General features: G+C 37.1%; 1 protein-coding gene across 1 annotated transcript; it reads right to left on the bottom strand.

Annotated features, from left to right (window-relative positions):
- Nucleotides 1–1,193: 1,193 nt before the first annotated feature.
- Nucleotides 1,194–26,469, bottom strand: GNAT3 (G protein subunit alpha transducin 3). Its single transcript, XM_009970075.2, has 8 exons — nucleotides 26,352–26,469; nucleotides 19,876–19,918; nucleotides 15,054–15,195; nucleotides 11,497–11,654; nucleotides 7,449–7,577; nucleotides 3,152–3,281; nucleotides 2,792–2,945; nucleotides 1,194–1,384 (listed from the first exon to the last, which is right to left on the bottom strand). The coding sequence occupies exons 1-8, from the start codon at nucleotides 26,467–26,469 to the stop codon at nucleotides 1,194–1,196; spliced, it is 1,065 nt and encodes a 354-aa protein (XP_009968377.2).

Below are 26,469 nucleotides of genomic sequence, written 5' to 3' on the forward strand. Positions count from 1 at the left end.
ACCAAAACACAGTGAGTGTATGGTAAAAACTAGATTGAAAACTATTTAAAAAAATATAAAAACAAAAAAAAACCCCAGGGAAACATTTTAGCAGTGATCAGATTTCAAAAGTGTTGTTTTCAAGACAGAATTTTAAAATTCAGTTGAATAGAACTCCCATTCTGTTTAACATAGTTAAATATTCTCTGTAGTTATAGTCACAGTTAAAGGGGAGCAGTTCTTCATTACCAAGTTCTTTGCATAGAGAATGGATCTCTACACCAAACTCCCATGTGTTTTTCCCTTGAGGACTGGTGGGTTTACATCTGCTCTGCACTGGTGGGCATGGCTGTTGCAGTCACAGGTCACTGGAGAAGCTGTCCAGCAGCAGGACTATTAATTGTTATTATTAAAAACAAAAGTCTCATCCTTAATTGTTAAAAAAGAAAATATTTCAACTTGCCTTTATGGCCTATGCAGGAACTGACAGTTACTATAATATTTTTTTCTCCCTTAGGGATTCAAAAAACTTGCCTGCATCTTATTGTGTTATGGTTTTTCCAAACTGGATAACATAATTTGTCAATTATATACATGTGAAGTTCTTATGTGCATGTCCCTCTTCTCTTCTAACAGAACAGTATAATTAAACATTCATATTTGCACTGCTCTTTGCCATACACCAGTTAAGTTGGGGGAGTTTGCCTTTGTTAAATTAATGGTATGTCACTTTTAGTTGTATACGTAACATGAAAACATAAGAATACTGAATAGAAATGATCTATTGATAATGTTTAATGAAATAGCTTTCTTAAGGCTTCAAATATAAATAAATGTCAGTTATCTGTTATATATTATCTTTTTTCTCCCATCACTAGAAAACACAGGATACTGAGGTGTCCCCAGATTCCTAAGAAGTGTTGATTACCTTCAAATCATATTAATTAAAATAGGAATTTGCCTTTGATTCCAGTAGGATTTATCTGTGGATGGCATCTCTGTGGAGCAGGAACAATTTTTCAATCTTTTTATGACATACAGAAAGTCAATATCGATCTGCAATGCTCAATATATACCAAGGATTTAACTGACAGCTAACAAAAGCCTTATTGATATTGTTTCTTCCCTAGAGTTTTTTATTTCAGTTAGCACACAGGATAAAGAGAGGAAAGTGCACTGAGATGAAGTCAGGCTATGAGCAAGGGAATAGATGGCTAGAAAAGCCCACAGTCTTTCAGATTTTCTTTGATTATTATATCTGTTACTGCATCAAATACAAACTTGACATTCTGGGTGTCCGTGGCACATGTCAAGTGAGAATATATCTCTTTATCTTCTTTTCTTATGTTCAAGTCTAGGAATTGTTTCTTGATGTAATTTCCTGCATCTTCAAATGTATTTGACCCTAGTGGAGAGAAAGGTAAAAGAAAGAAAAAACACATTTCAATTGGCACTTCCTCACAGCTGCTAAGAAGCATTTATTTGTTTGTTTTCCTTTTTTTTGTCTGTTTGTTTTTTTCATTCTTTCCTTTTTTTTTTTTTTTTTTTTTTTTTCTAAAGGGAATTAACTTCATGCATTAGGTATAAAAATTTTGTATCTAAACTGCTCACCTAAATTTAAATTTCAGTGCCAAACCAGAAGTCCTCATTTTTGAAGTGAAATGCTCCTGAATAATTCAGTATGAAACAGTTAAGGACCTTAGAGAGCAGAAAGTGAGAGAAACAGAAGAAAAAAGAAAGGAGAATAAATTCAAAGATAGTCATATAGAGAGCAGACAAAATTAGCGTGAAAGAAAAATATGATGGGATAAAGAAATGAAGAAGAAAAGAGGGAAAAGTTCAGATGTTTATATATTCAGTCTTCTTTTCTTGTTGCAGCTTTTCTGCCTCTTGGTAGCACTCCTTTAGAGCACCAGCAATTGTGACCACCCGCACCACGGCCTGGCTGTAGGGCTAGAGCGGGGTGCAGGAGTGGGATACTGGAGCGGGATGCTGGAGGCAGGCCACTGCCCAGAGCCCTCACTGGCTCTGTCCTGCCACAATCCTCGGGCAGCAACAACTGGTGCGGCTCCTCTGAGTACTGTAGGGTGTCTGATTATGCCAGTGAAGCACTGAGCAATTTTGTATTGGTGTGTTGATATGTCCTGAGAAAGGGAGTGAAGGAGCTGGTTTTCAATATGTGCACAGAACCTGTCTTCCAATAAAAATATTGCTTTAAGTATGTTTCATTCTGGACGCTCCTATACCAAATCCATTAGGTTAATACTAAAATATAGACAGATTTTGTTTTTTCTCTGGCACTTTCTGACATAGCCTCATATATTCTCTTGCATCAGCTGGGAACAGCTGCTGTTTTTCATTTCCAGTAGACACTACTGTGACATACAAAATGGGAAGACTTCCTTTATGGGATGGGTTTTCAAAATAGGGACAAAAATCTTGAAATAAATTTTGGTGTCTGTGAGTGATAAACCACTGATTTGTACTGAAATATTGTCTGGGTTCATCACACCACACTTCAGCCACTGAAATTGTAGTTGTCTCAGCTTCCTCTACCAACAGTGGAGAGAAATAAGCATCCCCAGAGAGAGGACCCCACCTGAAGATAAGCAGCATGATTATTTGGGATGAATTGGATTCTGGCCACGGGTGTCCCATGACATTCTTTTGAGATAAAGTCTAGATGCTTAGCTAAGATGCTTAGTATTTAAATGGCTATATGTAGGTGACCTGAGTCAAAGTCTCATTCTTTAATGCATGGCCTACACACTACTCATCTGAATATATTTTCTTCTGAAAATCCTAAACTTACCATTATACTCAGGAAAGCAAACATTCAGATGAACTTTTGTTATTTTCTCTTGAAAGAGGTCTTTTTTGTTTAGAAACAGCACAATGGAAGTGGATGCAAAGCACTTGTGGTTGCAGATGCTGTTGAACAGCTGAAGGCTTTCATGCATTCTGTTCTGTTGAGATGCAAAAGGTAAACATGAGAGACTGACAATTCTCATCCCCATATGTCATTTTTACTGTAATATTCTTTACTGGCAAGAACCAATACAGCATAATAGCCTTTAAATGGTTATCAGGGAACAGGAATAGTTCTGATATGCCATCAGAGAGTACATCAAAACTCAGCAGCAAAAAGGGTTGTTTGTCTCTTCTGACTCACCACTTTTTTATCTTCCACCAGAACCATGTCATAGGCGCTGAGTGCAGCACAGAATATGATGCAAGTAACTCCCTCAAAGCAGTGAATCCACTTTTTTCTCTCTGATCGCTGTCCACCCACATCAAACATCCTTTGCAGAAAAAATAACATGTACAATGTAAAGCACTAACTAATAAGGACATAGTCATGCTGTTACTGTGCAGAGTGCAACTGGAGATGAATGATAATCAAAGATCCAGCTTTCCCAAATATTGGTCTGTTTCTATTCCAACAGTCAAGGAGAACTATGTATTATTTATAGCTTTGCAGTGGGTATAAAATAAAACATAAAGGCTTAAATACCTGAATATAGGAAATATATTCAGTACTTTCAGGTGGCACATCATGTTGAGGAAGTGGGGCTCTACATAAGAGTTCAGTGCAGGACTAAGCTCTGCAGGCAATTTATTCAAGACAGAGCTCATACATGAAGCATTGTCAGAAGACCCTCAAATCCACAGTCGTTTGTTACTTCATACTTCTGCTTGTAGTGAACTGACACATTGGTCAATACAGCATAGGAGTGGAAGTTGGTCATGGGTTGACCCACTGGTTATTTTTAATTGGCTGGCGTACATCTGTATTTAGTCACCTGTTCATTGCACTGGTGCAATCACCCAGCAAGTTGCATAATCTGCAGCATGCGCTTGTGTGTGGGGGGACTCTGCCCTATCAATCTCATTAGTTGCTGTTTAAGCAGCAATTCACAGGGAGCAGGATGCATTTGTAGAGAGAAAAATGTAGGGCTGTCTTTTGCATTAATTTCCTTCAGTCTTTGCCAGAAATTCCTACCTTTGGGTCAAGTCATATGAACTTCTTATAGATTCTTTGTATGGGGTCCAAAGCCAACTGAGTATACCTAGCTAGGACCTCTTTAGGGCCCTAGTTCGGGCTCAGTGGAGATGGGGCTGTCATCAAAGCTACCATTGTTCAGCTTAGCACTAGCTTTCAAAATTCCCACTTATATTTGCAGTTCTTCAGTGATCAGGGATAGGGCTTTCTTTTCACTATTTTTCTGATACAAAAGATGCCAACCTTGAACATTTTTCAAATGCATTAGAAAGGAGAAAAAAAAAAATGTGTAAGAAAATAAAATTTATCCTGCCCTTATTTTTTTCTGTTACGTTGTATGCATGATGACTTTTCCCTGTGCTGCCTGTTGTTAAACTTAAAACTGTAAAACCTAATCTCCTGCTGCATTATCCCTTTTTTCAAGAAAATACATGAGATCTTACTCTCTGGATGTATCTCCTGAAGTATCTGAAAATTAAACACAACTCAATTTTTATAGCAATGAAAATATTGGGATTCAGTAAAAAAAAAAATCATGTCAGTAATAAACAGGGCAAGAATAATTTGTTACCGAAACACCATTTTTTTGCAGCATATTGATCCTCTGGTTTCTTCACCATCAACAATGCTGCTGATGAAAAAAAGATTATTGTTTATCATTTTTCATCCTGCTTAGAAGAAATGAAACCCTTCCCAGTGCTCATGATGAACTGTTTCTGCAGCTGAGGAGTAATTAGAAAAACTTATTTGTTTTCCAGTACATTTCATCTCTTTGTCTGATCATTGGGTGTCTATAAATGTGAATTACTAGGAGATCAGGAAGCTGTTTCAGAGCAAGGTTTGATAACAGTAATGGCATACTTCCAAGCATATCTTCACTGAGTTCAGTATGCCTACTGAAGAGTCAGTATGAATAAAGCATCTTGACTTTTGGCTGTGATTAGTACCCAAAAGTCACCGGCCATTACAAGTCTTCCTTGATTTGTGAAATGTAACTCTGAAACCAGGATTATGGAGGAAAAAAGCTTCAGAATTTAGTCTGCAGTAAAGTTTCACAAGCATACATAATCATATGAATCTGTATTCACTTCCTGCAAGTCTTTAGCATATAGCCCTGTGAATATTCATGAGTAGTCAGTTAAAATGGGACAAGATCAAGGCCAGAGGCAATGCTTATGGGCAGTTTTTGTTGTACTAACCTTAGGTTGCTTAGCTCTTCTCATGTCTACCCAGAACTTAACATACAGACAGATAAAACTGAAGTCCCTCTGTGAGTGGTAGAAAATGCATTTCTAAAATGATCTTTTTGTTTTACCAAAACAGTCAAAGTTAGTATTGAAAGCTCTATATTTTCCCAGAACTGCTCTTGGAAAACTTGCTACAGATATGCGTCTAACTGTGCATTAATTTGTCCAAATTGTACATATAGTGAGACCTGAAGACTAAAATCAAGCTTGCCTGATTTCAGACAAATACTTCCTAGCACATCAATGGAAATGACAGCAGAAGAGGAGAGATCAGACCTTTTAGAAATATTGATGTTATGAGCTCTGGAAATCAAAGTCAACATAGGTTAAATAAATTGAAGAGCACAAGAAAGCTAAATTACACTAAACCAGAAAAGCAACCACTAGGAAGATAGGAAATAACAAGAGATGTTGTCTATGCAACTGTAATTCAGTTCCCTGGAGCAGTACTGGGATTTAGACTTAGCTGCACAGATACAAAATGTTTTCTGCCTCATTCAGTTCAGAAGAGGGACAAGTGTTCAGTGAAGGAGGCATCTGTTCATGTTTCCGTTTTATCCATGTATGGCTAGTGACCCCAAGTCTCATTTAAGTACGTCAACCAAAACTCACTCTGAATGTGGAAGTGTTCCTCTCTTTATAGTTGTTTCTAAGGTACTTATCAAAATATGTGCAGAGTCATCAAGATCCCCCAGCTGTTTTGCATTGCTCTGGCAATGCAAAGTAGCAATAACTGGCTGGTTAAGATGGATTTATAGCTGCTTTGCATTCCTATAGAAGTTCAAAACCCTCAGACTATTTTGCAGTGACTTTACCTCGTATCACTCAAGAGTCTAATCCCACCAATTAATTTGCTCACATAACACTATTGTAATGCATATCAGAGAGATTAAACACCATATTGTTTGTGTTTGTGGTGGCATTATGAGACTTCCTCTTGTTTGCAGGCACTCGGGTCACTTAATTCTCAGTTGTGCTTCATTTCAGTTGGAGCTAGACACATTCTGACATTCTAATGTCAATACCGGTAACATTTATGTCAAAGAGGGTTTGCACTCTGATGATTTCTTTCTCCATCCTGATTTTATTTCTTACATAAACTATGATTGTAACTGAAGGTGTTCAGATTTCCAATGTACAAAGCTGTCTGCAAATATGTTAATTGGAGAAAAAGAAGGTGATGTCCATGACATAACATTGTAACATTTGCTGGTAAGCGCTGAATTTTCACAAGTGATCAGTGTATTAATAAGTGATAATAATTTATTGTAGGGCATCTACTTCAGAATCTTATTTTGTATATATAATCTCTTTTGTGTCAAAGCATCTGTGTGGTAGCATAGATGGTTTGGGGGATGTTTAGGTGTTATATGAGGAGAAAAAAAGAAGCCCAATGAAAATGTAGAAGTTATAAACCTAGTATTTTATACATCTGTCTATCTCTACAGTTTCTTGTCTAGACTACATTCCTCAATACACACTCCAGAATTAGAATTGAATGGAATTCAGTCCATAGAGAAAAACATTATAGAACACTGAAACTATCATGGTTCATTCGAATATATTTTCATGTGGAATTAGATGTTTTTAATTGGTTCATCAAGCATAGCAAAATCTTGAGTATCTACAAATGTCAGTTATTTTCAGTCAAATTTCTCAGAGATGCTATTTTCAAGATTTTTTTCTGAACATTTTTCTTTTAATCTTAAATGATCATGAAGGCATGCATGTTAATAGTGAAATTTACCATAGGACAGAAATTAGTATTTTTTTTTGCCAACTGTAATGGATTCCAGTGTTAAGAGCGGTTATTTCTGTTCTCAAAAGAAGAGAGTGAAAGGTTGAGAGTGCATGCAAATTAGTAGTTTCAAATGTTTTGCATGCTGTTAAGGACATTTAGGTAGGAAAATTTCATAAATGTCACAAACAATTATTCAAATGGCAGGATACAAATAATGCTTTTTAGACACTTATGTATGTAAAAATGTCCTTTTAGAATCTGATATTCTGAGATCTCTTAATAATGGTCCATTATATGCTTAAAGCTGGAGTATTGGTACTAAAATATTTCGCTTTTTTGACTGTTTCAAAATATTTAAAATGAGTGGATTCAAGGATATCACAGTGGGGTTACCAATATTATAATAGGTCAATACCTTTGAAAGAAAAAACTTAAGAAAGATAAAACCACAGAAAACTGTCAGATATGACTTTCATACCTGAAGTTCAAATCCTTGAAAGAAAACTGAGTCTCTATAATCCCAGTTGTTTTCACTCGGGAGTGCAAAACATCTTGCTCACTAGGCACATAGTCCGGCATTGCTAACCTATCCAAATCATTGAGGTAACTAAGGAGAATAAAAAGAAATGGTGACTGGTGAATCCAAAAGGCAAAATGAACATTACATAATCACTTCATATTGAGCCACTTTAAAATATTTTATGTCAACTACACATTTAAATTCAGTACTATTGGTTTTTATACAACCTAGACCCACCCACAATCCAGAGCTTTTTTTTTTTTTTTTTTTTTTTTTCCTTATGGTTGTAATAACATCTTTCTGAGGATTTCAGTTCAGGAAGATGCTTATTTTCCTCAGGGATGCTCAAAAGCCACCTTGTCAGGAAAGGGCTTCTGTCCATTTGCTTTTAGCAAGTGGGAATTGCCACCACAGGGGAAAAACCGCAAGCATATTTCAGAAGTGGATTGACTAGAAATTATCACAGCCTATCAGACCTGTTGTAACAGTATCTTCCTTCCTAAGGGAAAGGGAGAAGATAATATTTTGGAGGAATTCACACTTAGGGGCTGTTTTTCCTGCAGACCTATAAGTCTTCAAAAGGAAGGTACATGATCATTTTAAAAAAATATATTTTGTAATCAAAACCAGAAGCTTCAATGAAGCTGAGGACCCCCTAGGTTAGTATTCTCATGATCTCCTGGAAAAGAGTGAATTATCTGGTTTTATGTATGGCACACAAATATAAAATCTGCATGAAATGAGAATCCAAACCAGATCTTTGAAGTCTGTTCTTGTCCTATTACCAACCCTTCACCCTTTTCCAGGGGCACAGAGCTTTCTCAAAATGACTGGACAGAGCCTATGAGTGGTACTGGCTGGTCTAGGAGTCTGTGTAAAGGTGTTATGAATTGTCAAAAGGAAAAGAAGAGGTGATGTCTGGGCAGCTTCCTACTTTTTAACTACTAATATTCAAATAAAGAACAAAGCCAAAAGAAAGAAACCACATACAATAGTTGAAGCATTTTCAAGATTTCAGTGTCCCAGTTGGCACCTTTCCCTTTGTAGCCTCTTGTCTCTGACAAACAAAACACAGCCTTTCTAATGTTTATTAGGCTTCATGCCTCTTTTTTTTTCTCTAACAGAAAGTCTGCCCAGCATGAAGTTCTGCTGTTCAGTTTAACCAGAAAACTACCAAAACAAACCTCACAGCTCATCATCCTTATCTGTAATATTTAATACATCTGTAAGTAAATTAAATAAAATAATATATATTTTAAAAAAGCTAGAATCTTCCATATGGAGAATGCTTGGAAATAGGATTTTCTTAAGTTGAATAGACAGAATCTGCTCAGGAAGGAGTGTCGAAGTTCATTTGAGTAATTCAATGTTTGCTCATTATTTAACTCCAGGAAACAATCTTATTTTATAAAAAAAAGGCAATATAGCTCCAGTTCTCTGAGTAGAGCCTGAGGCAAATTCATCTCAGCTCACCTTTGTGGAAGGCAGAAATAAAAGACATTTTGCAATTTATAAAGTGTGGGAGCACTAAAATAAACACTTGTCTATAAAATTCATTACAAGGGTATGATAGTTCTTAGTCACAAATACCTAAATTCAATTCAACACAGACAGTTGTAATTGCATAAAAAATCAGATGAAGTTAATTATCTAGTTAATGGAGCAAGAGAGGCAGCATCAGATTCTTCCTAGAACTCTAGATGGCTCCAAGGGTACCCAGGCAGCCCTCCACTGGTAAAAGAGGGAATGCAAACGAGCAGGTTAGTCTAAATGCCTGATCTTTCCTTGGCTTGAATTAGGTGGCACAAATCCTGCCCTGAGAGGCAAGTGACTGATCAAGCAAGAAGCACCATGTACTACTGGTAGCTGTACAATGGCATTTAAGGTCACAATTTATAATCCTGATTTTGCCCCTTCCTTACCCATCACTCCATTTTAAAACAGGATTCATTCCAGGTGAGTCTAAGAAAGAAATTCCAGCTGAATTTGACATACAGAGGTTTTTCTATTATTCAGAAGATCTCATTTTTTTCAATTAAAACACACAAGGGAAAGGCAGCCATCAAAGTTCATTAGCATGAATTAATAATGAAGAGACTTAGAGAAGATAACCTCAGAAGGTCAGAGTTTACACAGTATAAATCAATACTCTGTGTAGAAGCTGATTCACAGGAGCTGAGAAACAGGGGTTTGGTTTTAAAAGAAATTGAAATGTAGCATTAGATGGTTGATTGACTCTAGCTGATTTTGAACTGATGATTAGAACTCCAGCAGCTAGATTTTCAAAAGCATCAGGTACAGAAAGATGAAGGCAGAGGATTAGCAGGATTTTCAGAAGCGTTCAAACAGGTGAAAAACATATCACTGTTGTTTTTAATGTAACTCTAGCAATAAATAATCGTTATTGGCTCCTTTACAGTCTGTACTAGCTCCCTTAAATACTGAAACCTATTGCAGGTTAAAACATGACACAGTCTATAACACTGAAAGGGAATTACTTTATACTATCCTACCTTCTTTTTAGGTAACAAAACCTCATCTGCTGGGTGTAGTGTACACATTAGAATGTTGTTAGCTGGTAAAGAGGGAATATATTTTTTTTGTTGCATTAGTTGTTTGGTTGATTTTCTTTTTTTGCCGGGGAGGGGGTGTTTAGGTTTTTTGTTTATTAATTTCAAGAAGTGTTTTTCCTTTTAATAATGATGACTGACTTGCTATGCGCTTTTAGTGCTGGGAACTGCAGTGTGGCCTGTCAGAAAGGATATGTTGGGAAACAAAAGATTGCACTGTACTATTCCTATAGAAATACAAGACTGCCATATAATACTGCCAAATCAGACATGAATCAACAGAGGCAGTATTTTCTTTGCTTAAGTGTCTTGCAGAAAGGTCTTCATCCTTGTTTTGAAGACATAAAGAGATGAAGAATTTGTAATATTTTCATGGTATTTCCCTTCTAGTATCTACAATTTGTGAGCTGTTGCTGTCTTTGGTTTTCCAGGATCCTGGTGCAGCCCCCAGCCATTCCTGTTCTGTCCCTGTTGTGCCTGTCCCTGCCCAGAAGAAGGGACAGCCACCACCTTGCAAGGTTTCACACAGCAGGTGCCCTCAGGCTGTAGGAGGAGCTTCTGGAGCAGAGAAGCTTCCAACTGCAGGTCTTGGAAGATGAGCCTCAGCTGGAACAACCCTCTGCCCCAGGTCTAGAGCCAGACTTATGCACTCTAGGAAAACTCTGACCCGATCTCCCACCGAACTCTGGTCTTGCGTGACCTTAGGGAGAAAACAGCAGAACAGGACTGCTGTAGCCTGCAAAAATGCTGTAGGAGCAACCAAACCAGGGACTCCTGAAAACTCTAACCTTACTGACTATGGCTAAGCTAGGAGATGTACCTCAGCTGAATGGTGACACTTCGTGGAGTTGGAGCTGAGCTGCCCTAGTCTCCTGCTTATCTGCCTACCACCTCCCGGGCTGCTGGAAGGGAACCGGCTCTGCCAGGTTGGAGAGTGGAGGCAGCAGCACTGGCCAAGGCCAGCTGGATGCTGAGATGGCAGTGGCCCAGGGAACACCTGTCCATGCAGCCAAATTAGTTTAGAGGAAACTTTATGGTTTTCTCCACACTTACATTTAGCAGCTTGAAATACATATATTCAAAGTATAACTCCAGGTAAAACCTAAGATGTTTCAATTCACTTTTTCTCTCATTTTGTCAATCTTAGAATTCCCTAGAGAAGGAATAGACTTTTTTTTTTTTTTTTTTTTTTTTTTTTTTTCAGTTTAAGCAAACTCAGAGAAATGAGCTGTTCCTTGTTTTCACTTATTTCCTTCATTTAAACATTTCTAATGTTTTATAAACATTAGCACAAAACCTCATTCTTTTTCAGGTTAATGAGCCATAATTTCTGTAAGCTATTCCACATGTGAGGAAGAGTTCTTGTCGCAAGCCTTCCTATGATATCCATTACAGTAACAGGCAGCTGATCAGCACCTGCAGCTGGGGTCACCTACTAGGCTGCTGAGTCACTGAGCTGGTACTCTGCTGCCCTGGCGAAGCAGGCCTGGGTCCCGCTGTCACTCCACAGTTGTTTGATGAGCTCAAACAATCCAGAAGACATGTCACCATCCTCCAGAGTTGTTGCCATGGCACACAGCTTCCTTTCATCTTCCTAAAGAGAAATTTCAGTAAGTACTGTGCAAGTGACCTGTGCCCCTCCATGTCCTTGAAGACGTGCTTGGTTTACAATGAGTTGCAGGGGCAAAATTTCTCACTTTCACTGATTTTTCCAGGTAGCTGAACTTGCCTGTGCATGTTAGCATCCTTTTACAAGCTAATTTCCCTTTAGTTAGTGCCAAGATTAGACTTAAATCATGAAACAGAGTTTTCCTCTTTTTATTGGTTTGTTTTGCTCATACAAGGGCTCAATTTCATCTTACCATAGGTGTGCACAGAAGGTCCAACTTGAAGGAAAGGCTTTTATTGTAAGAGAGTAATGGGGTATCAAAAACTACATTAAAAAGGATATTTAAAGCTTAAACATGCTATAACTACATCAAAGCAGAATTATATAGTTAATATATTTTTGAATGTATTTGGAAGAAAACATTTCTAGATTTCAGCCACAGTGAGAAATGTGGCAAAGTGAATATAACTAGTGAATGTATTTCCCATATGTTGGTGTGGGGTTTTTTTATTATTTGGGGAAGAAGAAACTAATTAAATAAAATTAGAAATATTTTAAATTTATTGTTCTGTAATATCTTCCTTTTGCAGTCGATCTAAAAAGATTTCAAGTAATTATTTCATTAAAAATATTTCTTTTCAGTGGTTAACGGTTTGGGAATGTACTGTAAATAAAGAGCATGATTAAAATAGGGTCATTTGATACACTGTCACAGCAGTGGATAATTATAGAATATAATTCCTTCCTAGTCGTATAAGTAGACAACTGAAGTGACTTGCAGTCAATAGTTGCAAATGTATAAATGGATTCTGACAGACACTGTTTTGACAGGGAGTACGTTTTATTCAAAATTAGAAAATATCTTCACAATAATTTGTAACAAATTATTATTGGAATGTACTATATATTTCAAAAGAAATTGCATTTTATGGAAACTTTGTAAAATTCAGAGACTGATCAAAATTAAAACTCCAAGTTTTCTAAAATATTGGAGAAATTGAGTTAGCATGGAGAAGAAGTAAAAAAAAAGGGGGAAATAGCCACTAGAGAATTGTCTCCATTTGCAAGAGGAAGGAGGACAGCTGTACAACTGCCCTTCTGCATTGAACACCACCAGCTCCATTTACAAACCCATCCTCTCGCCCAGTGCCAGGATCAGCAGAACTGAGTCACGTCACGCTTTCTCGTGTGTGCCCCTCATTTGCCTCCAGGGCTGCTCTCCAGGGTGCACACTTGTTCAGCTTCAAGATAAGAGTTGAAATGTTCTCCCTTTCAAGATATGACATATCATTTCATGATTATAGCTATCCTCCTACAATGTTGGATTTATTGGTCGAATAGCCTACAATGAGAAGCCTTGAGCCCAGAGCCTCTAGGTGTACAGTAAATGTTCATTGATTATTATGCAAAAGGTGACAACTGTGGATTTTGATGCTTACGTAAAAAAGGAAGATAGTTGCAGATTGAGTTTATCATAATGCTGATTTAGATAATGTTTTGTACCTCTTTGGCATTTAGACAGACTTCAGATGATTTTCATATTAAAAATAGATTGCAGTGGCACTTTAGGAAAAAAAAAATACCTCTCTCCCCAGAACAGATGTTCAAAATTACATGCTGAGACACTTTCAGGACCACTAAGAGTTATTTGCAGGCAGTCCTGGAACATGGGTAAACCCACTGCTTTCAGGCCCAGGATAAGCCCAGTCTTTGGGCTAGATGACTTTAGGCAGCTAAATCTGGACCAGAACAAAACAAGAACAGTCCAGCTGAAATCAAAGCTCATATTAAAACAACACAAGCTTATAATTGGCTTATAATTTTACAGAAAATATAACTTAAATTTGTCTTTATGTGGTTTTGGGACAAAATAAGGTAGGCACTGCAATATTTTATACAGGTGTATTCAGCTGTATTCCTAGAGGCCTATTCTGCCAAGCACAGTAAGATTTGACTTACTGTGCTATAAATGATAAAGTTACAAAAGCTGTATTTTCTGTATTTGGTTATATATAATGCTAAGAAATGAACTGGGCTATTTAACAAAAATTTTCAATTCCCAGATCCCCAGGCTATGAAATCCCTTGAAAATAATGTCTATGAAACTGGCACAGATGGTCGATGATAAGGGAACATGTAAAAACCTCTCAGAAAGTTGGGCAGGGCTAGGAAAAGAGGCTGAAGTACCAGGGCACAGGCAGAACATATGCCAATTACAGATGGCAGACAGAGTCTGAACCACGTAGTGGATACCAGAGGCTGAGCCAGGACCTGTGGCTAGGTGCTGCAAGGTTCAGCTCACTCAGGCCATGTAGACTGGTAGATGGGTCCTTATGCAGTACATGTGTCTATCACAATTGAGGAGACGGACCAAGTTGCAACACATTCAGATAGGCCTATTTTCTGTGTGCTGCTTTTGGGCACCGTTACATTTGCCTGAAAGACATGTATTTGTGGACTTTTAAAAGAATACAGGAAGAAAATGTTTAGTTTCTCTTTTGTCAAAAGACTGTTTGAGCTTCAGTAACCACTGAAGAATTTGTTTATCATTTTTTTAGGTCAAAGTACCACATGTCAGTGTAATGAAATGTAGACTTCTGGAACAAGAAAAGCTCTTTCAGATAAGCAGATGCAATTCCCTCCAAGATAAATCTCGAGGGAATAGGCAGAATTTACCAAACTGGAAACAGCTGATATTCTGACAGGCCTTTGAGAAATGCTCAGCAAGATCTGAATTACGGGCAGTAGACTAAATAATTGTACTAAGAAAAATATGTGGTTTTCCTCTACTTCTGTCACTGAAAATTTAGTCTGATTGCCAGAAGACAGCAGGTGTTCTTACTGTGGCTTTTCCTCTGTGTGTTTGTGTATTGCACTGCTAACTGCGTGTGTTGGGAAGGTCAGCCTCCACTTCTCTGTGGTGCCAATGCTCCAGTGCTGCATCCGCATAATGGGGAGGTCTCTGCTCCAGGAGCAATGCCAAAGTGAAATATTCCCAACATGTCTAGATGACCCTTCCTTACATGGCTGAGCCCCAAGGTTTGTTCATAAAAGGGAAATATTTATTACATTCCAAATAACAATAAATGAGTGACTAAGCAGCCAAGAAAAGGGTCTTTTTATTCCTTTCTTATGTCTTTGCAAGTTGAACATTTCTTTTTGTAACAAACAAAATGGCAGTTTATGCAAAGGTTAGATCTCAGGCATCAGTCTTGAGAAAATAAAAATAAGTTAGAACATCTTGTCACATATAACTCAAGCAGTACTTAGTTTCCACTGTCATAAAGCAAATAGTGAAATCTCTTTGTTCTACTAGTCTCTACTATCATATTACAAAAAATTGTATTCTAATGCCTATTTAAAGAGAAAAGGAGTCATACTCACAATTCTAGCTGGGTTTTCATAACTCATTCCTAACTTAGTCATTGCTTTCACAATAGACAGGATAGACTGCACTGCGTTACTGTAAATGACAGATCTGAACTCCATGCGTTCCTGGTAGGTGAAACCGTCCTTATGGATGATCCTGGTGCAAAAATAGAAAACAAAAGATTTATGGGGAGCATTAAAAAAAAAAAAAAAAAGAAAGTAATTAAAAGTTGGATCAGATGCTTTTGTGGTCAGTATGAGAAAGAACTGAATCCATCTGGCCCTGAGAAAAGCATTTATCAATGGTTGATCTGCCTATCCTGCTGGAACAAGTAAACAGCAGTTTCTACAACTATGTGAGGTTAAATTTATGAGGCTGGGTTTTGACTTCTCAGTCTAAGTGAATAGGTATTGTTTTTTTGCCTTGTATATCAATATAAATAATGTATGAACCCAGAACAAGATCCAGGCCCATCCCTGTTCATACAGGGCATGATGCATAGCTGTACTTAGATCAAAATCTTTTATTATTGGAATCTACAATGTTAGTAATGAGTTGTCACACTGCTCATTTAATCATTCTAATTTTTATCCAGAATCTTACCTAGAGTGGAAAACTTAATGCAAAAAAATATTTCTACACTGTGAGGTACTTCCTAAAGAAAACAAAAAAAAAATTATTTAATATTTCTTTGTCCATCAGTTACAATTTCTAGTTACCTAACAGTGTTATTATCTATAGGCTTTGGGGACATGTATATTACTCCAGAAGATTTGGCCTGTATTCCAGAAAACAAAGAACCTTAGCAGTCAAATTCAATTAATCTAATTCTGACAAGGAATATAATTTCATAGTCCTCCTTGACTGGAGAATGATATGTGGTTAAAGTTCTCCAAGATCAGTGTGCATGACTCAGAGATGTCTTTTTCCACGAGTTGTGAAAAAGGATGAAATTTACGTTCTTGTGTCTATGGGAATAGCATCTGTAGGTAAAAAAGGTTCTCTGGTCACTTCCAGACCAGGTAAATCTATAAACTCTGTTTTGAAGCTCTTTTTTTTTGATTGCTGATTTCAGCATGAATTCAAGAGAATCTGCAGGATTTAAAAGAATCCTGCTGATCTTGGGAGAAAGAAAAGGAGAGCTGTGTTATGCAGTCTGGTATACTGTGAACCTTTTCTTGCCATACTCTGAAATATCAATGTACATCTGTGTCAACACAGTGGTTTGAAGGAAATAATAAGAATTGTTCAGAGTGGAGGCTTATTCACTTGGAGGAGTCTAATGTAGTTCCATGATAGTGCAGGGATAATCTAGATTGATGCTTGGGCAAAGCAGGACATTAACAGTGTCCTATCTGTGAAAAACCACAGAGCCCAAATCTCCCCACTGGTGGATGTGGCCTCCTTTAATGGGTCACGTCACCTTTAACAAGAAATAATTTCATCTGCCATCAGTGTTGAACCTTGTACTGGTACCTAAGCATATTCTTCTCCCTCTCACCCTTACTACCTGTGAAAACTGCAGGTTTTCTATAAATAATGGAATAAAATATATAGAAACTCAAACCCCATGAAGTACATGAACTTGATTTAGCTACTTTGTATGTCTCACAGCAGTGGCCGTAATAAGATTTCTGGGAAAGCCTGTGGCTGCAAAAATCTGGGACGAGGGAGAAGGAAAGGCCCTAACAGAATCCACAAAAGTTTTCTCTCTGAAGAGCAAAAGAAGGAAGAAAATATAAGATTCTGACATAAATCTGGATTATGTAATTATAGAAAGAAAACTTGGTTTTGCTTGAGATTTTTCATGTTTTTTTTTTTTTTTTGCTTCATTTCTTTAAATTTATTTTGTGGTTTTTGTGTGTGGGTTTTTTGGCGTTTTTGTTTTTTAAATAATATATTTATGTCCTCTAGCAGAAGGTATGTTAGCCAGCCTATTAAATCAGTAGTGAATTTTGCTGCTTTTGTTAAAGATCTGTCATTCTTAAGGAAGGATTGTAAAACAGGCCGACATCTTGTACGGCCATAAGGAGCATTTTAGCAAATTCCCTGATTGTCCTTGAAAAAATAAGCAACATTTAAAAAATAAATGCAGGATGTTGCAGGCATGAGGTGTTACGCTACCAGTCACACTATCTAAATTATATTTCTATTGGAGGAAAAAAGTTAGTCTCCTGTTTTTGTTTTTCTTTTTTTTTTTTTTTTTTCTTCATAAAATGAGGGCTTCTAACCAAGTAGGTGGAGCTGATTCAGTCTCAACAGACATGATAAGTTACCAAATATTTTGTTTCCTGCTATTCATTCACTGAATTATTTGTGCTAGGTTTGCACTGCTAATTTAGAGCACAACACAGAAATGCTCAACCTGGATTTAAAAACGTTAGATCACACATTGGAAATGATCTAGTCAGAAGCACAGAGCTCCAGGGAAGCTTATTATTTTTTCCTTTTAGTTAGCCTTGCAGCATATCTATATTTTCAACATCAGATGATATTGTGCAAAGTTTACTGGAAGGATTAAGTTTGCTTGAAATCATCAGTCTGGAAAGAATGAGGTTTATGAATTAGAAAATTGTATTAATAGGAGTAGAATTGCTCTAATTTATGTAGAAAATTGTATTTTCAGCAAAATTACTTCTTTTGTAGCAGCTATCAGTCTTCTCTAGAAAATGTTATGCTTCATTGAAAAAAATAATAACTGAAATTGGTTTTTTACTGAAAAATTTCCCTATAAATAAAAGTCCTTGGTTGTGACAGAAAGATGACATTTTATATGCAAAATGATAATATTCATGAACAGTTTTCTTGTAAAATAATTCATATTTGCAATCAGGTTGACAGCTCATAAATGCACATGGTTTTAAAGAAAACTCTCATCTTTGCAGATTTCTGCCCCCTTCTTCATGTTGTTAAGGGTTATAAGCCTTCTTAAAGTGGTCAATTCAGAGGAACATCTTTAATCTGCTTCTATTGGGGAAGGTTTCAGCACAATACATTTCAACGGATTGCTGAATATGGAGGGTCTCCTGACTGGAACTCAAAACAGAAATGAAATTATCCACCATCTTGCTGGATCCAAAAAGTTAGCAAAGTCTTTGAGGGATGGTTCTGAATCTGTTTTATTACAAAATGAGCTGCTCAAATAGTAGAAAATTACTCTTCTGACATAACATTTTTTACTTCGCTCTTTAAAATATATTGGTGAGGATATGAAATAGAAGACCTTAAATTTAAAATAATATTGCTGATTTCATAAAACAGTCTGATTTTTACACCGGAAGAGATTGGTGCTTACAAAGTGGGGTCATGTCTAAACAGTTACAATGCCTGTGATTTTTTTTCTGAATTTGGACAGATCCAGGAACAAGACTTGGACACTGTCTATGAGAATAAGGTTAAATAAAACAGCAATATTTTAACAGATTACACAGTAAAGGAGGATTTTTGCTGTCTGGGTAAGCATGATCTGTGAAATGCAGGTGGATTATCTATTTAAACCAGATACATGATCAGTGTTTTGGCAACCCTTAAAAGAATAACATGAATTAATTTAGTTATAGCCTGGTTTACTATATGTGAAAATATTGTGATAGTAAATTGTAGATGAGGACACACACACACAAATTTGTCCTTCCTCTGGAGCCAGGGGAAATAAAGCTGCTGGCTTCAATCTGTGTGGCACCACGTGCACTTTGAACAAATATCTGCAAGTGTTCTTGCAGTAGATTTATAGTGCAGTCACGAGATCTTCCTAACCAGGTATTCAGTCCAAATTTGAACAGGAATCTCTGCATTTGAGTTTGTACAGCCTGTTTTTCCCAGATTGACTGTTGTGTGGAACCTTTTTGACATGACACTTTCCTTGCTAAAAGCAGTTCCCATGACTGTTCCTACCCCTGCTGGGTGGTGGGAAGCAGCTGCTTGCTATGTAGGCTGGTGGCTAAAAATATTCTCACCTGGCTTGTGGGAGACCTGAGAACAATCTTTCTGACCACTGGCAGGAGCTGGAATAAGACTATGGAGACCAAGAATTATCTGCAGAGCCCAGTTTGCAGAAAAATAAAACTAAAAAAAAAAGACCCAACCAACAAAACAAAACAAAAAAAACAAATAAACCACCCCACTTTGTGCTATTATACGTGTTATACAATGTGAATATTTCAATATTTTCTCTTACAACCCAGTAAAATCAAATTAAATTAATAGGGATGAAATTAAAACTGAAACAATGAGATTTTATTCATATCATATGCAATTAAACTGTGGAACTACTTGCCATAGAATATTGTGGTTATTATTAGTTTACATAGGTTCAAAAAAGATTCAGGAGAAAGTTAGGCATGAATTAACTGAGGGCTATTAAACACAGTGATGCTGTCTCTGGTTCAGGTTGACCTGAGTCCCAGGTCATCTGATACCATCAGGGTATCCAGTGGAAGTGTTACTGTGTGTTTGCTTCTTTGGTCTGATGACCTTCTGAAAAACATCCTTCATTAGCTACTGCAGGAGATGCAATGCTAGGCTGGGTGGATCTGCCATGGCTGGTTGTCTTACACATTCATGTTCTCACTACAGTACTGTGACTCCTACCAACACCAATGAAGAAGGTTCCCTGATCTTCAGGAAGGAGTTGGGCCAGTGCATGATTTGATCAGATAGATTTGATTACCAATCCAGCTGTGTGTCTTAGTCACCTTGTGTTTTTCTTTATGTGGCTGAATGAGAACTTGATTTTAATGATTCAAATAAGCATAAATATTATAATAAGACATTAGATAGGTATCTTATACTACAAATACCAAATTCAACAAGTGATATGAATATCCAGACACTTACTTCATTTGCTTTACAATAGTGCTCTTTCCTGATTCCCCAGCACCTGCAGAAGGGGAATGTGGAGAAGATAAGATTGATACATGAATAAGTAGCAAGTATTAAATATAAATCTCTTGAACACAGAATTTTATATCTATAAAGAAACATATGGATCTTTTAGATCCACCTTGTACTAACGATAACCCTCCCCAGTGTCCATTCAGGCTTAAAAAGAATGAAAACTTGGTAAAAGTATTAATTCTGAAAAGGAAAGGGACATTTGAAAAGAAAGGAACATTCAGTCAAAGAAGAGAAAAATATAGACTCTTTAATTATCAAGGAAATAAAATATGGGTCATATCTTGATTTCATCTCTAGCAGATGGACCAAACTACAGCTTCTGGAAGTGTCCTGTTCATTACATGATTTGTAGCTGCTCATTTAATGTATATCATGACATTTTGTAAGCCAAACCAGACAGTTCCATGTTCTTTAGTCAGCCTCTTTGAGCAACTGGAAAACAGAGCATGGAGACTTGCATGTGGTCTAGCTCATGATGCTCAGAGGCAGCACGTAAGAAAATGTCCTGACACTGGTATTTTTTCAGTTCCTCTGCCCCGTGGTCTTCTGCTTTGAAGTAGTGCAGCTGGAAGCGGGAAACCTGCAGAGCAATGCAGCAGATCCAGGTTGGGAATGATTCTGCAGAAAATCCCCGTAGCTGGCAGGCAGTTACAGGCATTTGCTTGCACAGCTAGTTGCAGAACTAGGACATAGGTTTGGTCAGATTATGTATAATTAATTTGCCCTTCTTATCTCATGGAAAGTGAGTAATCACAGTGCAAACCTTCTCCATGGGAAATCAGTACGAGTGACTATCATTTTCTTTCAGTGAGAGTGATGAGGCTTGTCAAGAACTACCAAACAAGAGATGGACTTTGAAAGCACCCAAAGAGGGGATTTAATTTTGGCTATGGCTCAATGGGACAGGATTCATCACTGCTTTTCTCTTTGCAGATTATCATTTACCTTATTGGATGGTGTCAAATACTTTTGACAAAAGAGAAAATCTGGGGCATAGATATTTTAACTGAGGGCTTCTCAGTGAACGGAAAAAACTGATTATAGAGTTTCCAAACAGATTTTGTAAGGCTAATAACATTTAAATGACAAGGATTAATTTGCTCAAATGAATCACAACAGACAGCAAACCATACGCAAAGCGCTTTCTAAAACCCATGATGTGAACGACAGTAAGTACAAGAGAAAAATGAGCCTATGCAAAATGGGCTGATGCTGCCATCTGCCACAGTTTGGAAAAATGCAAATTTGCTGTAGATCATTTATTTTCCCTTCAATGCTCTTCTGAAGAACTTGGTAAAGCCCTGTCAGCAAGGTGGTGTTTGCTACATTTTTTGTAGGGAAGAGAGCAGGCTGTGTTGAGAATTCATACATTCACCTGATAGAAAGAAGCCAGCAAACATAATATAGAAATTAACCTCTCTTCCAGATCTGAAAGGCAAAGTTAAAATAGAGTGGGATGCATAATTTACATCTTTTGGGTGCACTTTTCTACCTCTACTCATCTTTAATTTATGATCCAGAAATGCCTTTATCTAAACAACAGATAACTCTCAGACTTTGGCTTCACTCTCTAGTATTGTGTTAGTAGTAGCAGCATTTGCACCCCAGGAAATAGGTCAGAAATTATTTACTTTGCACCTGTTTCCTTTCTTCCTTCCCCCTCCCGTGCAACCTGCCCCTCAGGCCAGGGCCCCAGGGCTGGGGAGCAGGGACAGGGCTGCGTTTTGACCCACCATAGTAGCCTTCTGCTTGCAGAAACAGCAGCAAAAGTGCATCATGATAGCCCTTACATGGCTGCATGGGGAGCTGAAGGCAGTTTTTCTTTCGAAGCCAGTGAAAAGGGCAATTATAATCAAGCCCAGATTTTTTTGAATAAAAGACAAGAACTTAGGCTGAACTTAGTCCTGTCCTGAAGCTTGGAAAGTTTAATTGCCTTTTGAAAAACTCTCTGTCACTGTGGAGATTTATAGCTCAGCATGATAGAGACCAGTTATAATATGCCATAGCCTGTATTTTGAATTTCATATATTTACAATCTTCTAGCTTTTTCAATTTTTCCTCTGATTTCTCTGTCTTTATTTGGATGCCAGGTTTCCTTGGCATGGGTAATGGCACAGAAAATAAAGGCACAGAAATCTCAGTCAGTGCCTGAAACTCTGGGAGCTGGAAGATGTCCACACTGTCTGTAAGGTCAATGAGTGTTTTTGCACACTCTTCTTCCCAGAAATCACATTCACCTTGCCCCAGCGCATGCCACATCCACCTCCAGTGAGGTGCTGTACACGCAGCACTCTGGCAGACTGATTCTGCTTCTCTCTTTGCTTTGGATATTCCAAACTGCACCCTGCCATGTCTCAAACCCATTACATTTCTGGACACACTGGGGCTGCAGAGGAGGCTCAAAAAGAAGTGCCGTGTGGTGTGGCTGCTGACATTGAGCTGCAAAGGAGTCGTGCCTCTGCAGCCTGACATGAATTGCCCCACTGCTCTGGGACTGCCTAACCTCTTCTCAGCAGGCCAGTATCTCCATATAGATGGAGCAGAAATAGAGAAAAAAATGAGGGTGCCTTGAAAGCTGGTGAGAATCTCTCAAATTCAAAAGAGAAGAGAACCCAGGACCTCAGCTGTAATTTGATGTTACTATATTTCTAAGCAGAATTTGTTCAAATAGTTGTGGCGACTGGGGAGATTACAAGACCCTTTCAAGATTAACATCTGCTGAGCCATTGAAGAAGGTTCTTTTTATATATTAAGCTGCTTTTGTGTCTCAGATCAAGAGCTATTATCTCTTTACAGTTATTATTTATGTGGAAGTAAAGGTTTGGTTTAGGGAAGTTTCCAGAAGTAAAGGGAAGAAAATAAAAAAAAGTCTGCTTCCTTAATATATTTTTTGAAACTGGTCACAAAAACCACTGATAATGACATAAAACAACAAAAAAGCAGGTAAAAGAAAACTCTAAAATTAAAATCGTAAAAGGTTTCACACTGCTACCTGAGCCTCCTCTATGCCAGTCAGAGCTCTGGTAACTGATTTAGACTGGAAGTTATATCTTCCTGGTCCTGTTAGCAAACTCAACAAACTTTCTCCATTAGAGAAACTAGAGAAAAGACCTAAGATCTAACCCTCTTGAGGGAATAAAGTCCTTAAATGCTGCTGTAGCCTTCCAAAAAAGAAAATTTGTGTATTCCAATCAATAGGATTATTGTGCCGTCTTTGTGCTCAAAGTCTTTGCTTCCAGTGCAGGTGTTAATAACAGGAACTTACACCTGATTTCAGTACTACAATAATTGATTCATTTAAGTGGTTTTAAATGTCAATACCATAAATTTCTACATTCAGACTACCTATGAGAGACATCTTCCAGGCAGTGGAGAAAAATATTTGTTCCTAAAACTAAAACAAACAAACAGCCAGATTCATTTTTTGTCAGCTTGTAGTAGATGTTTAATTAAATTAGGTGAGTTGTGCCCTAAAAGTGAGTATTTCTCATTGAAGTTTGCTGAGGATGACCAGCTCAAATAAGGGTGAGTTTTGTCCTGCGACTGCAAAGTGTAGACAATGAGGCCATAGAGTAAAACTTTGAAAATAAATAAGTTCAAAGTTTTAGTGATTATTTGAACCAAAGCTTAATCTTTATTTCTGTGAAACATCACTGAGTATCAGCTGATTTGGCCACGTTTAGAATGTGCCTGTACTTTGCACACAAATTGCAAGTTGGCCTCCTACAAAGTATATAAACTGCATGTGATATGGTAGGCAAAATATGGCTCTGATACAAAGGAAATAACACTTTCACCTTGGAGTTTGTTCCAGACTCATAAAACAATATGATTTTTTGAAAGTATAAATATGTAGAGGCTAGAGTTATGGACAAGGTGGGGGGTTGGGTGGCCTTGACAACATAGGAACACCTAACACAGAGGACATAACCCTCCTGGTTCCTGGATAATTTACAAGGAACATCAGAAAGTGGCGTAATTTTTCCCCTCCCCCAGTTTATATGTACAGTTTTTATGTGCATGTCATATAAACTGTAAATTATCACATCAACATAGGTAATGTGTTTGTCCAGATCATGGAACTTAACAGACACAAATGTGATGTCTTTGTTTTCTGGGTATAATTTATTTTTTTGTAAAGGGACTTACTGGAGGATGCAGAGAGATCAGACTAGATAATAAATAATCCACTCAGGAAATGGTTAGAATATGTTTTTTTTTTGTTGTTGTTTTGTTTGTTTGTTTGTTTTTTTACATTTTAAGTGTAAGAACATAATGATCACACTGAAAAAAATGTGATATACATATCCATTTTTTTCTGAATATTTTCTACCGATCCTACTGCAAAATAAACAATAGTTATATCTGGTCTGTAATATAGAGCCAACATATGGTTTGAATGAACAGAAACCTACGACTAGAGTAGGATGAGTCTGGTTGGCCTGAATGGAGCTGCCTTTGATTTATGAAGTGTAAAATTTGAATAATTTCTGAGATCACCTCTGAGGTATGGAAATATAACAGATACAGATCTGAACATAGTCTATTAAATCCTTTCCTATCTGGCCATTTCACTGGTTGTCTATGGAAGGGGCTATATGGTGCCCCTTACACACATTGCTTCATCAGATGTGATTCCAGGTGTTCAAGAGACACTTTCACTATAGCTGAGCAATAGGCTCAAAGCAAACTCACATTTTATTCACTTCTTAGTTTTTTTAAGAACAAGAAAATTCTGTTAAATCCATCATTTTTTTTTTTTCTCTCCAACATGTAAGAGTTCCCCAGGAGAAAAAACTTCCAAAATGTTACCCACGATAAATTTGAATCTTTATCATGTGTGACAGGAGTAAAGGAAGATATTGTAGAAATATATTTTATAAAGAAGATTTCAGCAAAAGTATGCACATGTTCTGGGAGGGGTGATTTAGTTTGTGTCCTGGTGTAAGACAGCCTGCAGTACTACTGCCAAGCCATGAAATCTTGAAAATCAAAGTATATCATCAAACTGCTTATCTTGTAAATTCATCTTTACCTTATAAATTTCTCTTTATCCTCTAAATTCCTCTCAAAGGATTTCTTACATCTTCCTCATGCATCGGTGTTGGGTAATCCAGAGACAGGATGCTGGAGTAGATGGAAACTGGTTCTAACTTGATATGCTAATTATTTTTATATGAATATATAAAAGGTATGGAAATTTTATGAAAGTTTAAATGAAAATATTATTCTGGTTTCTGGCCAACTCAAGCTTGCTTCAGTAAGGGCACTATTTTGTATTAATGTGGCACAGAAAATCTTATTCTTCATTAGACTGAAAAACTATGTAAGCTACAATCTGAATATTGATGGCACATAAAGTGTATCAAACCATTATTTTCCAGCTAGTATTTGAGAAACCTGCATGGTTGTGTATTCCTCTTATTTCTTTAATAATAGATTCTCAACAGGTATAAGTAGACTTTTTGCATAAGATACCAAACAGATGAGTTAAACCAATTTATCTAAAGGATCTAGCTAAATCTGAATAAATGTCAGTTTAAAAGCATTTGTAACCACTGCGGTTGCAATGAAGGAAAAGATAGAAACATCTCAGTGATCGAAGACTGGTTTTCTGTTCATTTGGAGAAAACAGTGTAAAGTCTCTTAACAGGCATCATACTGTTAGAATAAAAATATTAAGACAGTGGCAGTGTTATTGTGCTCTTGAATATTTCTTGTAAGCTACACAGTACCATGCAAAAAAAGAATAATAAAGCTGTATCAAGAAAAATAAATATTTTTTCTTTCTCCAGAACACCTGCTGGCTATTAATAAATTAATCATAGTGGGGATTAGAAGTAGTAGTCTGTGAGAGTATTAATCTGCATTCATCTCATTTCATTACCTTCTATTCCACTCTCCACGATATCATTTTTATACATCAGAAAAAGCCCTTCTAATTCACTTTCTGCCTCTGTAAAAAATGAAGTACAACAGTTTGGCAAATAAACAATATTAATGCCTTGTGACATCTGTGGATTTTCTATGTAACCAATTATCTCACTTAATCCTCCTGCAAATGAATACATACAGGTCCATGAAAAAAAAAAAAAAACACAAGTCTGTGCTACATTCTGTGTAAGTAAGCATAGTAACATTTATTCTAACAGTAGGTTCTCATTTCTCAAATATTATCAAAGTCAAAGATTTATAACATTTAAGACTGAATATGTGCAGTGACATGGCCATTTCCAGTCTGTTCCTTGTGACTTCATCAGTGTTCACAACCAGAAAACATTTTATGCATGTATTACAGGATTGTCTTCTCCAAGTTAAACAGTGAGAGGTGGAAAATTTACAGTACTGAAATGTAATTCTGGATCAAAATAACCCCTCAACGGAAAAGCATTATGAACAGTATTTATTCTATTTACCCAGAAGTAGTAGTTTGACTGTCCTTGCTTCCCTCTCAGCATCTGCCTGGAGTTTCTTTTCCAGTTCTCTGGATCTCTTGGCAGACTCCTTGCTCTCAGAACTGGCTCCACTGCCCAT

Source organism: Tyto alba, unplaced genomic scaffold, assembly GCF_018691265.1.
Source record: "Tyto alba isolate M040663 unplaced genomic scaffold, T.alba_DEE_v4.0 Super-Scaffold_2, whole genome shotgun sequence".
NCBI lineage: Eukaryota > Metazoa > Chordata > Aves > Strigiformes > Tytonidae > Tyto > Tyto alba.

What these genes read in the sequence shown, in the direction of transcription:
- GNAT3 (XM_009970075.2), bottom strand. Translation starts at nt 26,469, where the DNA reads ATGGGCAGTGGAGCCAGTTCTGAGAGCAAGGAGTCTGCCAAGAGATCC. An exon ending in ATGAAAACCCAGCTAGAATT is followed by an intron (nt 11,655 to 15,053) that starts GTGAGTATGACT and finishes ATTTCTCTTTAG; the next exon opens with GAAGATGAAAGGAAGCTGTG. An exon ending in CTCAGTGACTCAGCAGCCTA is followed by an intron (nt 7,578 to 11,496) that starts GTAGGTGACCCC and finishes TATTCTCCTTAG; the next exon opens with TTACCTCAATGATTTGGATA.